The following is a 14,898-nucleotide window of genomic DNA, read 5'->3' on the forward strand; positions in this document are numbered from 1 at the left end:
TAACGTTCTGTTCTGTAATATTCCTCTGTTCTCTAACAGTTCTTCTGTTCCTTAACATTCCTCTGTTGTCTAACATTCTGTTCTCTAACGTTCCTCTGTTCTTTAACATTTCTCTGTTCTCTAACATTCTTCTGTTCTCTAACATTCTTCTGTTCTCTAACATTCTTCTGTTCTCTCACGTTCTGTTCTCTAACGTTCCTCTGTTCTGTAATGTTTCTCTGTTCTCTAACGTTCCTCTGTTCTCTAACATTCTGTTCTGTAACATTCTTCTGTTCTCTAACATTCTTCTGTTCTCTAACGTTCCTCTGTTCTCTAACGTTCTGTTCTCTAATGTTACTCTGTTCTCTAACGTTCTGTTCTGTAATATTCCTCTGTTCTCTAACAGTTCTTCTGTTCCTTAACATTCCTCTGTTGTCTAACATTCTGTTCTCTAACGTTCCTCTGTTCTCTAACATTTCTCTGTTCTCTAACATTCTTCTGTCTCTAACATTCTTCTGTTCTCTAACATTCTTCTGTTCTCTCACGTTCTGTTCTCTAACGTTCCTCTGTTCTGTAATGTTTCTCTGTTCTCTAACGTTCCTCTGTTCTCTAACATTCTGTTCTGTAACATTCTTCTGTTCTCTAACATTCTTCTGTTCTCTAACGTTCCTCCGTTCTTTAATGTTCCTCTGTTCTCTAACGTCCCTCTGTTTCCTAACGTTCCTCTGTTCTTTAACATTCTTCTGTTATCGAACATTCCTCTGTTCTCCAACATTCCTCTGTTCTCTAACGTTCCTGTTCTCCAACGTTCCTCTGTTCTCTAACGTTCCTCTGTTCTCTAACGTTCTGTTCTCTAATGTTACTCTGTTCTCTAACGTTCTGTTCTGTAATATTCCTCTGTTCTCTAACAGTTCTTCTGTTCCTTAACATTCCTCTGTTGTCTAACATTCTGTTCTCTAACGTTCCTCTGTTCTCTAACATTTCTCTGTTCTCTAACATTCTTCTGTTCTCTAACATTCTTCTGTTCTCTAACGTTCCTCCGTTCTTTAATGTTCCTCTGTTCTCCAACGTTCCTCTGTTCTCCAACGTTCCTCTGTTCTCTAACGTTCCTCTGTTTCCTAACGTTCCTCTGTTCTTTAACATTCTTCTGTTAATGAACATTCCTCTGTTCTCCAACATTCCTCTGTTCTCTAACGTTCCTCTGTTCTCTAACGTTCCTCTGTTCTCCAACGTTCCTCTGTTCTCTAACGTTCCTCTGTTTCCTAACGTTCCTCTGTTCTTTAACATTCTTCTGTTAATGAACATTCCTCTGTTCTCCAACATTCCTCTGTTCTCTAACGTTCCTCTGTTCTCTAACGTTCCTCTGTTCTCCAACGTTCCTCTGTTCTCTAACGTTCCTCTGTTCTCTAATGTTCCTCTGTTCTCCAACGTTCCTCTGTTTTCCAGCGTTCCTCTGTTTCCTAACGTTCCTCTGTTTTCCAGCGTTCCTCTGTTTCCTAACGTTCCTCTGTTCTCTAACATTCTTCTGTTCTCTAACGTTCCTCTGTTCTCTAACGTTCCTCTGTTCTCTAACGTTCCTCTGTTCTCTAACGTTCTGTTCTGTAATATTCCTCTGTTCTCTAACAGTTCTTCTGTTCCTTAACATTCCTCTGTTGTCTAACATTCTGTTCTGTAACATTCTTCTGTTCTCTAACATTCTTCTGTTCTCTAACGTTCCTCTGTTCTCTAACGTTCCTCTGTTCTCTAACGTTCTGTTCTGTAATATTCCTCTGTTCTCTAACAGTTCTTCTGTTCCTTAACATTCCTCTGTTGTCTAACATTCTGTTCTCTAACGTTCCTCTGTTCTGTCACATTCTTCTGTTCTCTAACGTTCCTCCATTCTCTAACGTTCTGTTCTGTAATATTTCTCTGTTCTCTAACAGTTCTTCTGTTCCTTAACATTCCTCTGTTGTCTAACATTCTGTTCTCTAACGTTCCTCTGTTCTGTAACATTCTTCTGTTCTCTAACGTTCCTCCGTTCTCTAACGTTCCTCTGTTGTCTAACGTTCTGTTCTCTAACGTTCCTCTGTTCTCTCACAGGCGACTGTTGGAGTCCTCTCTGCTGTCGTTGTCCCGCTACGACATGTCAGGATCCAGAGACCATCCCATCTACCCCGACCCAGCCAGGTAACAGCACACCTCTTCAGCCCCACTCCAATCTCCAGGAACCAATCCTGGAGCTTTGTGATTATTGATTTCAACAACCAGCTCCTCAGTCAGTACCATACTTTTATATCATGTCTTTAAACAACAACAATAATAGAAAAGCATGTTTATGACAACTAGAGGGAGAAAAGCTGTTAAAGAGACCCTGCTAGCCTCTTAGTTTGCAGTTAATTTACCCCCATATGGAGTCAATATTGTTGCAAAACTCAAACATATTTAAGCACTTTAGAGCATCACAGTTGGATTTAGGTCTCAGATTTTTCTTCAGTCTTTCAGTCAAACCTCCTCTGTCTCTAAACCGCCTCCTTCTTAGATTTTCTCTGATCTCTGATCTTTAGTTCATGATCAGGTTTCAAACATTCTACTCTCATCCAGGTAGATGAAACCATTTCTCTGATCTCTTTTCTCTAAACCGACCAATAGGAAAAAGGTAGAGGATGGACCTATCAGGTTAGCTCTGCCTGTTGTTGCTATGCTGTTCTCCTTTGATCTCATTGAGTTCCAACATTCTATCTCACACACATCATCTCAGCCCTACAACTCCACCTCAGCTCCTCCTACAGACTTTATTAAGGCTTTAAAAGTAAACACATTATTCAGATATTTACGCTGGAGTCACTTTTATACTATCTTTGAGAGATTTTGAATCATTCCTGTGTTAAACTCTGATGCAGTTATGGAGGAAGAGATTAGCTTGGATGCTGCTAAAGCGCCAGTTTTATCAGAATTTGACCACATTTCTTTGTTAAAAGGAGAACAAAGAACAGCAGTGAGTTGTTTTCTTTTCAAAAACCACAAAAGTCGTGTACTGACGTGTCTACAGTCGCCATGGTTACCGTTATGCATCTCTCTATGGAGTTTACTCCTCAGTAGCAGCTACGTCACGCAAACTGGACAAAAGAGGCCATATCCAGGATGGGCCACATGGAGGTAAAATAATGATGTAAACACTGCTAGTTCAGGGTCAATTTTTAATGCAAACCTTCATATTTTTTAATAATGAGCCTAGTTGGAACATTCTTTGTACTATTTCCAACTTCAGTTATCTGAGAATGTCTTAAATGTAGAAGCAACATAGGATTTTTTTTCTAAAATATCCCTACATGAATCAATATTGAATCGAATCGGGGCCTTGAGAATTGGAATCGAATCAGGAAATCAGTGGTAATACCCAGCCCTAATTAAAATATGGTAAAATTGGTGTTAAGTCACAAAAACTTGATTTAAAAAAAACAGGTTAAAATTGGCAAACAATTGGTCAGTAGTGGCAAAAATGGATTTAGTGGCAAAATGGGTGAACTGAAAGGGATGCAATGGGTTAAAATGTGGTTAAAAAAATGCTTAAATTTGTGCCAAAACTGTTTTAGTAGTGGCAACAACAGATTTAGTCACAGAGTGGGTGCAAAGGGTTTAAATGTGGTAAAAAAAAAAAAAAAAGAAACAAAAACAAAACTAAACTAAGATTTATGCCAAAGTTGTTTTAGAAGTGGCAAAAATGTATTTAGTGGCAAAATTGGTGTAAAAAAAAGGATGCAAAGGGTTAAAATGTGATAAAAAGAAATGCTTAAATTTGTGCCAGAATTGTTTAGCAGTGGCAAATATGGTTACAAGTGAAAAAAGGCAGAAAAATTGAGATTCAGGGGTTTAAATGCAGCAGACGATTAAAAAAAATAGGGAAAAATGGGTTAGAGTGGCTAAAACTGTCAGGTAAAAGCAGCACAAATAAATAATTTCAACACTAGAACCAAATAAGAGCAGAGGGTTTGGAAAATTGATCACCAGCTAAAGATCAGAGATCAGTCAGAAATTTAGAGCACAGAGGAAATCTAAGAACAGCTTGGAGACCAAAGGAGGTTTGAATGAAAGACTGAAGACTAAAGCAATAAATCTCAAAATGTAAAAATGTGCTCTTGAGTTTTGCAGCAATACTGACTCCATACCATCATTCATTTTAATCAGCATGTAGGGTACCAGTCCACGGTAAGAGCAGCAGAGATGATGGGCTGTTGTTAGAGTCAGAGGAGGGACAGAGAGCTCTGGTATCAGGTCTTCTCTGGCCTCATCAGTGGCGTCCCTCTGACTGACTGACCCTGGACGTATCTGTTATAGAATCTCATTTTGCTGCTGCTGAGATCTGGTATAGATGCTGGTGGAGGTTAGAAACCACAGCAGGTTATGAACACATATTTAAAAGCTGAGCCACTCCTGTCTTCATGTCCAGATTGTCTCCAGCTGCTTACTACGCCCAGAGGATGATCCAGTATCTGTCCAGGAGAGACAGCATCCGTCAGCGCTCTCTCCGCTACCAGCAGAACCGCCTCCGCGCCATGTCCTCGTCATCTGACAGCCCCGCCAGTAACCCGTCCAACTCCATGGACAACAGCGACGTGGACTTTGAGGAGCTGGAGTGAGCGTCCTTATTTAGAACATAACTGCTGACTTGTTTTACCTCTTCATGGACTAATCTTTTATTTTCCTCTCAGTGATAACGGCGACAGAGCCAGACACAGGACTCCCCGTAACGCCAGGATGTCTGCTCCCTCTCTGGGTCGCTTCGTCCCACGGTGAGCTCAAAGCTTGTCCTTCTCCTCAGTGGGACATGTTCAGTCACTGGTTTCATGACTAATGCTGTCATTTCATGTCTGTTCATCTGTTGTGTTTTTCCAGGCGGTTCCTCCTCCCTGAGTACCTCCCTTACGCTGGAATCTTTCATGAGAGAGGGCAGCCCGGCCTGGCCACACACTCCTCAGTCAACAGAGTCCTCGCTGGTAAACAAGCCCCCAGATTAGAGTAGAAACCCCCGTGTGTCCTGCAGCCGTCTCAGTTTTGTGATTTTATTGTATTGTTCTGAAACAGCCTGTGTTTTCCACTGATGATGTTCACCTGGTCTTTTCAGGAGCGTCTATTGGAGACGGTCAGTCTGCAGTGGCCAGTAACATCGCTAACACCACGTACCGTCTGCAGTGGTGGGACTTCACCAAATTCGACCTGCCTGAGATCAGCAATGGTACAGAGACTCAATATTGTAATACTGCAATTTAAACCTCACTGACAGATCAGTTCATGATGCGTTTAATGTCCTCAGATAGACTCGTTACTAAAAACAGCAGCATAAACCTTCCTTCTACTCTGATCTGATCTGAATCAGTCAGTCATTAGTGTAGTAACCTCTAAAAAAGCCAATACCTCCACATCACATCCATAAAAACATCACATTTAAATTTAACAGACTGCTCAGTCTGACCCCTTAAACCTGCCTCCACAGGGCTGCCTTACAGTAGAACCAGACTCTGCAGCTCTCATCCTACACATGCGTATAAAAACACAGTCCTTTAAATCCAGCTAGAAATAAATATCTGCATTACACCTCTTAATGCTCAGCAGACAGCCGCCATGTTTACTTTATTATGATGGACAGTCTGCACTGACATTTATGATTCACATGCATCCTAAAAAGACAACGTTTGCTCCAGATTCAGGCAGTCACTATTGTCCAGCTGCAACCCCACATAGAAACAGTCATAACACTCCAATGTAGAACTAGAAAACATACATAAAACTCCCACATAGAACTAGAAAACATACATAAAACTCCCACATAGAAGTAGAAACATACATAAAACTCCCACATAGAACTAAAAACATACATAAAACTCCCACATAGAAGTAGAAACATACATAAAACTCCCACATAGAACTAAAAACATACATAAAACTCCCACATAGAAGTAGAAACATACATAAAACTCCCACATAGAACTAAAAACATACATAAAACTCCCACATAGAAGTAGAAACATACATAGAACTCCCACATAGCAAAAAATCAGAGGCTAATTTTTACTGTGGATCCAGTTTGAGTCTGTGCTTCACAAATCCATATTTTAGTGCTTTAATTGGACAAACAGCAACATCTGCAGCATGTTACTTCCTCTATTTTCTTTCATGCTCTCTCTGCTTTTCCTCTGATTGTAAACGTATAAAAAATCTAAAGAGAACCAGAGAAAACTCCTAAAGTCGGCCGTGTGCTGTCTTTAAAGGAGGTGATGAGCTGAGACGTTTTAAAACCACACCTTTAAATCCTCTGAGTGATTATAGAGATGATTCTGTGTTTTTGTCTCTGCAGCCTCCATCAACGTTCTGGTGCCAAACTGTAAAATCTACAACGATGCGAGCTGTGACATCTCTGCAGATGGGCAGCTGCTCGCCGTTTTCATTCCCAGCAGCCAGCGGGGTTTTCCAGACGAGGGCATCCTCGCCATCTACTCCCTCGCTCCTCACAACCTGGGAGAGATGCTCTACACCAAGAGATTCGGTACAGATGGATGAATGAATGCTTTTTTACCCTGAGAGCATAAAAACAAACATGACAAAGACATCAAGAAGGTCAGAAATATGACCAGCGTGCATAGAGAGTCTGATTATGACACTGGAAATGTTTTCCTTCCTCCTCAGGACCAAATGCGATCTCCGTCAGCCTGTCTCCGATGGGCTGCTACGTCATGGTCGGCCTGGCCTCTCGCAGGATCCTGCTGCATCCCACCACCGACCACATGGTGGCGCAAGTCTTCCGTCTGCAGCAGCCTCACGGTGGAGAGACGTCCATCAGGGTGAGAGAGGAGGAAGCTGTTATGGCCACAGCAGGCTCATGCAGGGGAGATGAGCATTCACTGAACACTTATTCTAGCTTTAAAATTCATGCTTGTTCCAGGGATTCTGGGAGATGGGCTGAGTCTGATTAGTCTCAATAATCCTGTGGCTGGATTTTTATCAACGCAAGGCAGAAATATCAAAACACGGAGGCATGAACAGGAAAATAGGACAGAATAATTTTTATTTAATGACATCCTCTGGTATCTTTATGGAGAACTCCTCATGATGAAGAACTGTCAGAGAGAAAAGGATGTTATGTTTCATAGCTCCAAACACAGCAATAGTAAGAACACGTTTTAAATGTTGTACTTTTTCCTACATTGAGGTTCAGCTCTAGTTTTCACCCGTAGAAAAGTGTTTAATCATGCAGCTTTATATTTGATTTTATCTCCATCATTTTAGGAGTAATCAGGTAGAGAGCCTGTAGTCCTGGACCCATGAGAGTCCTGATAAATCTAGCAGAACTGTCTTCCTTAGATGTAATAACTGTATTATGATAATTGCAGCGTTGTGTAACTGCGTGCCGTACCTGCTGCTCTGTTTCAGATGGTCTTTAACGTGGTCTACCCGATGGCTCCAGACCAGCGGCGCCACGTCAGCATCAACTCGGCTCGCTGGCTTCCTGACCCCGGGATGGGTCTGGCTTATGGAACCAACAAGGGAGACCTGGTGATCTGCAGGCCTGTGTGAGTGTCTCTAACACGCCAGTTAATAATCCTGAGATTAACCGGATCGTTTTTATCATTCTTAGAAGAAGCAGAGACCGTTTCTGCTGGCAGAGTTTGCTTTCACTCTCGACTGTTAGTTTAAGAAAGCTGCGGTTGTTCTAAAGAGGATGTGCTGCTGTGGTGGTGGGCGGTACGATGGTGTTACTACGGTTACGGCTATAATTTCTGCCTTGGTATGGGTTTTTCCTGCATCATCGCCAGATTCAACCTGAGGCATAAACAAAGCAGCTGCTCAGTTAGAGTGCAGTCATCAGCATGTTGACCTCTGACACTGTAGAGCAGCGGTCCCCAGCCTTTCTCCCTGCAGCCCCCCCTACTGGTGTCTAAGATAAACACACTGGGTAAAATTACTAATCAGTTTGAATTGGTTTTATTGACTAAGTCCCAACATAGTTGCTACACCTGCCACTATTGTGTTTGGATTGCAGGGTGGGTAGGAGGGGACGGGGTGCTGTGGGGTAGAGTCGGGTATTCTTTCCTTCGTATTCTTTTTGTATGTAAAGCATTTTGTGCCACATTGAGTTGTATGAAAAGTGCTATACAAATAAATTTGGATTGATTGACTGACTGACTGACTGACTGACTGAGTAGCAGCTTGACACACCTCAGCAGGAGAGAAATGAAAGTGAAAGTTCAGGTTCATTTCTAAAGAAGTGAACTGAGATTTATAAATCTGTGATCTTCTGCTCAGACCTGAGTTCAGTGGATTGTTTTAGGAGGAGGAGGCTGTAACCTCCAAACATGTATTTAAATATATTATCTCCTTAAATCCTGTAATACTGTAATAAAACACAGTGACAGCAGAAAGCAGAAATAATACAGTGATGTGATTTTGAGGCCATGTTGCTCAGGCCTAAGTGCTGCTCCATCTGAAGGACAGTTTAAATCTGTATTTAACACTTGGTGTTAGTATTTAATAAATGCTCTGAACAGTCCATCAGATGGAGTAATGAAGGAGTTCTGTCATCAGAAACACATGTGGAGCCAAATGAGTGCGGTTTGATAGAAACCTCCTTTATTCAGAGAGAGGTTAAAGCCATGGTACGTCAGTTCTCTGTGTTTAAACGACTGTTTTAGAGGTTTTTAAAAAAGAGTTTAATGAAAGAGTTAAATCCTCTGTTCTGTCAGAATGGTTTAGTTTTCTGCGTCCTCCTGAATGTTCCTCTCCTCTCCTTAAAGATCCGCTCAAACCAGAAGAGGTTCAGATGTTCCTCTGGCTGGTTTGGTGGATTTCCCTCTGATATAGACAGCTCTCCTTCCTCCTCCTCCCTCCTCCTCCTCCTCCTCCTCAGCTTTACTGTCCCTGATGAGATTATCTTGATGGTCGATGTGAACAGGAAGGCTCTTAATTGTCTGAGATCAATTAGTGCTTATAATGAGGTCGTGGTCCATGTGATTCCACAAAGAAACCCCCCCTCTGCTCTCAGGACTTCCTGAATGGAAGCTAATTAATCCACCCTGTTTGTGTCTGTGTTCAGGTTTTACCGGAGTGATGGCGAGAGCCCCGCCGAGTCCAGCAGCGAGCCTTTATTCTCCGTCAACAACAGCGGGACGAGCCGGACCCGAGGCACCGACAGACCAGGGTGAGAACCAGCAGAACCGTCCTTTCTCCTTCATGCCCAAAAAAAGCACCCTATTTCATATTTTAAAGTTTGTGGGTTCATTATTTAGTCATTGAATCAACTTTAGACCCGACACGGTCAAAATCACAACCAGCAAGACTGAGGTCATTAAACTGAGCCGTTCTAGATATATTCCTGTTTAGATCAACGTTACTCAACCCTGCTCATCCAAAGACACAATAGTTGAAAAATGCCTCAGTATAAGTGGTGAAAGTGGAATAAAAGTAAAAGGTGTCAAAAATCAGCAAAAATGGGCAAGGTAAACAAAAAATTCCAAAAAAAAATGGGGGAGAATGGGGAGAATAAGTGGCGAAAATGGCTGAGAAGTTACCAAAAATTGAGTTACTGTTGGCAAATATTGTCAAGAAATAGCCAAAACATTGCAAAAGGTGAGTGTAAAAGTGACTAAAATGGGCAAAGAGGTGGGAAAAATGGGGAAAAAGCAGCAAAGAGGGGCAAAAATGGGAGAAAGAGTGACATTAAATGGCTAAAGGCAGCTTAAATGGACAAAAGTGGCAATAAAAAAAAAAAAAATGCAAAAATCAGGATAAAAGAGACTAAAAACTGGTGAATAAGAGGCAGAAGCAGTGAAAATGTAACAAAAGTGGCAAAAAATGGAAAAACATTGCAAATAAGGGCAATGGAAATATCCAGAACAAAGATAAAGGTCGACAGTTAAAGCCAACTGTCTAAGTGTGTTTGAAGCTTTTTTTAGCAGCCATTACCGCTGACTTTAAGAGGTCATATGTGTTTTTATCCTTCCTAACGCCGCCGTTCTGTGACGTCGTTTCAGGCCGAATCGCTCTGGATGGAGGCTGGACAGAGACATGGGTTTGATGAACGCCATTGGTCTTCAACCTCGACATCCCGCCCCCTCAGTGACATCACAAGGAACCCAAACGCCAATCATCCAGCTGCAGAACGCCGAGACCCAAACGGAGAGGGACCTATCAGAGCCCAGCGTGTCCCAACCACCGACCAGTACGGAAACGCTTTAATTTACTCAACATTGAATAAATAAAAAATCCAGAATATAAAGACTAACTCTGAACCTGACCTCAGAGAAGAGAATTATGCTGACAGAGCCAGTATTCACAGATCTAACAGCCAATCAGAGAGCAGGAATAATGGGGCTGACGTTTAAGGACCAAAGAAGAGGCGATAAATGTTAATAAAGACTCTGTGGATGTAAAATCTGATGTTAGTCAGCCTGGTTTCAGATAAACAGACATCAGTAAAGACAGTAACGTGCTTATCCTCACATTTATTCAACATTACGTTAATGATGAATAAATGAGCTTTTTTACTTTGTAGGGTTTAATATGAGCTTTTTCAGCTACCTGCCACAGCGCTGCTGGATTCAAACATCAACCAACCACTGACTGTTGTTTTTTTGTTACCGCCCACTTCATGTTAGCGAGCATCACGAGGCACTGAGGTAAAGCACGATCATGGAGGCTTATAATATGTTAGTTTGAGGCTGTTTAACATGGAAATGTTTCATCTACTGAAGAAAATACTGGCATGATCTCTGATCTTGTTCATAAACAGAAAAAGTTACTTTTTTTATTGTTTTGAGGATGGTTAGAGTTTCCATAGCAACTAAACCTCAGGTCTGCTCGTCTATGGAATAAGCAGAATGCTTCAGTTCATCTTGTCCCAAAATCACTCCACTACCCTCTTTATACATGTTTTTACACAGAGATTCTGCAATAAAGGCAAAAAGGAATGCCCATCTCTGTTCCGGAACAAGCAATTCACACAAAGGTGTAACAGAGCCGTGCCCGCCTGAGCTTACACACACACACACACACCCCGGCGTCCTGTAATCAGATGGCAGCCGCTGCCCGAGCTGCTGCTTTTAATGAAACTTGTAACTCTGGATTTCTCAGTTCAAAACTTTGTGTTTTCTAAATGAAGTACCGGGAAAATAACATGAACATTCATTTTGATCGATTAGATCCAATAGACTTCTTTCCCTCCATGTTTCTGAGTTGGAGGTCCGACTTTAAGCGGTGTCACAGCACGTTTTTACGTCGGAGATCAGAAACCTCAGAGTACCGAGCTCACTTGAACACATCATGGAACTTTTCAGACGCTGCTGTGAGCAGAGATGTGTCTGCTCTCTCCTCTCCTGTACAGAGTGTGATCAGCTCCCTAACCTCCCAGTCTCTCCAGTTAATCCACATTATTCTTTGTTTTATCCTGCTGTTGTTTTCTCAGATGAAATGCCGCTTGACTGGTTTTTAAATCTCCCGTTTATGGAGACAGCAGCGCACACTCGCCGTTGCGGAATGCCGTGACGTCCTTTCACACACGTTGCGGAAAAGTCTGTTACGGCTCTGATACTACCTCTCAATCCGGTGGGGCGAGATCGACCCCCACGTGGCGGAACGGTCGCTTTCATACAGAACGGCGTTGCGGACTGAAGGCGTAACAGACACGGAAAAGAGAGGCAGTGTGAAAGTAGCTTTTATCTGCCTGCCCCAGTGGTTACCGGATATGAAACCAGCATGTGATAGATCATTTCCCAGTTCGACTTTCTGCGGTCACTAAATGCTAATTCTGTTAGCGTGTTTGCAATTTCCACTAAGTGTTAGCATCGAGCTAACACACCGAGACGGACACATCGGTCCATCAGCGGGAAAATTAGCCATTGGAAAACTGTCTCTACAGCTGTGTTCTCTATGATATTCCTGTCTCTCCACAGATGTCCCTCCTGAGATGCCGTCCACCAGTGGGGCGTCTTCAGGGCAGGCGGAGGCGTCTCAGAGCGTTGGAGCTGATGGAGCAGCGGCTGAAGCTTCAGCAGAGTCCAGCACGTCTACAGGAAGTACTGGTACTGCTGCACAGACACTCTGATGGTTCAACGCCTTATTACCTACCCATGATTCACCGCATCATTCTCACGCCTTTAGCCCTCTATGGGACAAAGAACCATATATGATCACTGCGTTGACCTTGGTCCTCCCCTTAATCATGTAAAACATATATAATGTTGAGCAGTCATGTGACATCCACTAGTTAATTCTAGGGCTTGATCTTTGGATTTAAAAGTATTTCCATAAGTGTCCCATAAAGGGTTAAAAAGTGTCTCTTTTTGCTCCGGCCTGTTTCCTGTCCCTCATTTGTTCTTTCTCATGTCTCTCATCTGTTTGACCTGGATCACGTCTCTAACTTTTCCTGACTTATTTAATGTTTCTGGTCGGTCCAGACTCATGTCTCTTTCTTTCTGGGGACTTTGGCGTCTCGTTTTTTTCAGCGGAGTCTCCCACGTTCGGCTCTGGCGAGGACGCTCTGACTCGTTTCTTGCCTCTCGTCTGTCCCGACCCGTGTTGTCTCTCTTGTTGTCGTTTCTTGTCTCTTTATTGCCTTTTTTTGTTTCATGTCTCCAGCAGAGTCTCCCGAGTTCGGCTCCGGCGAGGACGCTCTGGCGAGGATCCGTCGTCTTATGGCAGAGGGCGGTATGACAGCAGTGGTGCAGCGGGAGCAGAGCACCACGATGGCGTCGATGGGCGGCTTTGGGAACAACATCATCGTCAGCCACCGGATCCACCGCGGCTCTCAGACGGGCACAGGGGCCTCCAGACCGCCAGCCGACCCCTCGATGTCCGCCCCCTCCACCTCAGGGCCCCTCCTCATTCCCCCTGCCCATACTTCCTCCACTTCAGAGCAGCTGTGGGGCCCCCCGATGCTGCCGGGCCCCCCGCCGCCCGGCCTCCCTCTGGACATGGACGACGTGTTCGACGGCGGCCGGACAGACGATGACTCGCTGCCTGGCCCCTCCTCTTCCTCCCTGCTGATGTCTTCCCCTTCCTCCTCGTCTTCGTCCTCTCGCAGCCCAGGGGGAGGCGGGGTCAGCCCCCCTGACAGTTACCACGGCGACCCGTACAGCAGGTAGGTGTCCCAAAGCCTTATCTCTCAAAGACATGGGTGCTGCTCTGACTCGAACAGGGTCTCCCGCCTGGAAAAAGGGACACAAAGCCCCGCCTCCCCCCTCCTCGTCCCCCTTTGGAGTGTCAGCAGCATGGGCGTGCACTTCCTCTGCACTTAAACCTGGACTGAAGCTGAACCGCCATCATTCCTCGTCTACTTGAACGGAGGCCGGTGGGCGGGCGCCGCGCTCTCTCTGAAAACACGATGGAGACAAAGTGCCATGTCAGAGGAGGGGCGTGTGTTTGGTGTGTGCGTGAGAGTTACTGCGGCATGTGGCATTTGGTGCCATGTGACGTTGAACTTTGACGTGATTGAAGTGTTTCAAGTCAGCACTACTTTTATTTTGAAGCCTGTTTTTGTATCCTGTGTAATTATGATGTTTAACTCGGACTCGAAGTCGGACTCGGATCATGACCCGCAGTTCATGGAGGAAGTTACTGCCCCTCCCCCTCCCCCACCACATGAGGAGAAGGAATCATGGCTGAACAGACTGAACTCCCTGCATGTCTCTAATGCTGCAGATCTTCAAAGACGCTGATTATTTTATTTTGAAAGGCTGAAGCGGAGAAGAACAGTTTCCTAAATCCACCAGTTGCACTATAGAGAGTTTGGTGCTAGGAAAGAGTGAGTGTGTGTTTCTATTTGTGTGAGAGTGTGTGATCGATCACTGAAACAGAGACTCTGAGGTCATGACGTCATGTGATCATGTTTGCGACGGACTTTTTATTCCTGCTTTTGGTCTGTGTGAGGAAGAACATCGGCTAAAACGGACAACCCTAGAGACTAAGCAACAGATCGTTTTTATATCTGACCTTTAACCAAGACACGAGACAATGTGGGCCACTAACATTCTTTTCTCAAGAGCCAACCTTTGATCCAATTCTGAGGAAATGTTCTGAGGATAAAATCAATGATCTGATATCAAAGTGCTAAGGGAAAAACTTTGATCTCAGGATTCTGAGTCTGATCCTAGGATTCTGACTTTAATCTCAGAATTCTGACTTTAATCTCAGGATTCTGACTTTAATCTCAGAATTCTGACTTTAATCTCAGGATTCTGACTTTAATCTCAGGATTCTGACTTTAATCTCAGAATTCTGACTTTAATCTCAGAATTCTGACTTTAATCTCAGGATTCTGACTTTAATCTCAGAATTCTGACTTTAATCTCAGAATTCTGACTTTAATCTCAGGATTCTGACTTTAATCTCAGAATTCTGACTTTAATCTCAGAATTCTGACTTTAATCTCAGGATTCTGACTTTAATCTCAGGATTCTGACTTTAATCTCAGGATTCTGACTTTAATCTCAGGATTCTGACTTTGATCTCAGGATTCTGACTCTGATCTCAGGATACTGACTTTGATCTCAGGATTCTGAATTTGATCTCAGGATTCTGAATTTGATCTCAGGATTCTGACTCTGATCTCAGGGTTCTGACTCTGATCTCAGGGTTCTGACTCTGATGTCAGGGTTCTGACGCTGATCTCAGGGTTCTGACTCTGATCTCAGGGTTCTTACTCTGATCTCAGGGTTCTGACTCTGATCTCAGGGTTCTGACTTTGATCTCAGGATTCTGAATTTGATCTCAGGATTCTGACTCTGATCTCAGGGTTCTGACTCTGATCTCAGGGTTCTGACTTTGATCTCAGGATTCTGACTCTGATCTCAGGATTCTGACTCTGATCTCAGGATTCTGACTCTGATCTCGGGATTCTGAATTTGATCTCAGGATTCTGACTCTGATCTCAGGGCTCTAACTCTGATCTCAGGA

General features: G+C 43.5%; 1 protein-coding gene across 2 annotated transcripts in view; it reads left to right on the top strand.

Moving 5' to 3' along the window:
- ambra1b (autophagy/beclin-1 regulator 1b) overlaps positions 1-14,136 on the top strand; it is a 45,208-nt gene extending 31,072 nt beyond the window's left edge. Inside the window, exons 8-19 of one of the 2 annotated variants that reach the window (XM_041795400.1) lie at positions 2,059-2,145; positions 4,406-4,591; positions 4,668-4,748; positions 4,852-4,952; positions 5,081-5,191; positions 6,311-6,499; positions 6,640-6,794; positions 7,384-7,523; positions 9,044-9,148; positions 9,981-10,168; positions 11,898-12,026; positions 12,583-14,136. In XM_041795400.1, coding sequence (XP_041651334.1) covers positions 2,059-2,145; positions 4,406-4,591; positions 4,668-4,748; positions 4,852-4,952; positions 5,081-5,191; positions 6,311-6,499; positions 6,640-6,794; positions 7,384-7,523; positions 9,044-9,148; positions 9,981-10,168; positions 11,898-12,026; positions 12,583-13,088 — 1,978 coding nt within the window. In that variant the 3' untranslated portion in view covers positions 13,089-14,136. The remainder of the gene's footprint in view (positions 1-2,058; positions 2,146-4,405; positions 4,592-4,667; positions 4,749-4,851; positions 4,953-5,080; positions 5,192-6,310; positions 6,500-6,639; positions 6,795-7,383; positions 7,524-9,043; positions 9,149-9,980; positions 10,169-11,897; positions 12,027-12,582) is intronic. The other variant, XM_041795401.1, reaches the window with a different exon arrangement.
- Positions 14,137-14,898: the final 762 nt, after the last annotated feature.

Source organism: Cheilinus undulatus, linkage group 9 (assembly GCF_018320785.1).
Source record: "Cheilinus undulatus linkage group 9, ASM1832078v1, whole genome shotgun sequence".
Lineage (NCBI taxonomy): Eukaryota > Metazoa > Chordata > Actinopteri > Labriformes > Labridae > Cheilinus > Cheilinus undulatus.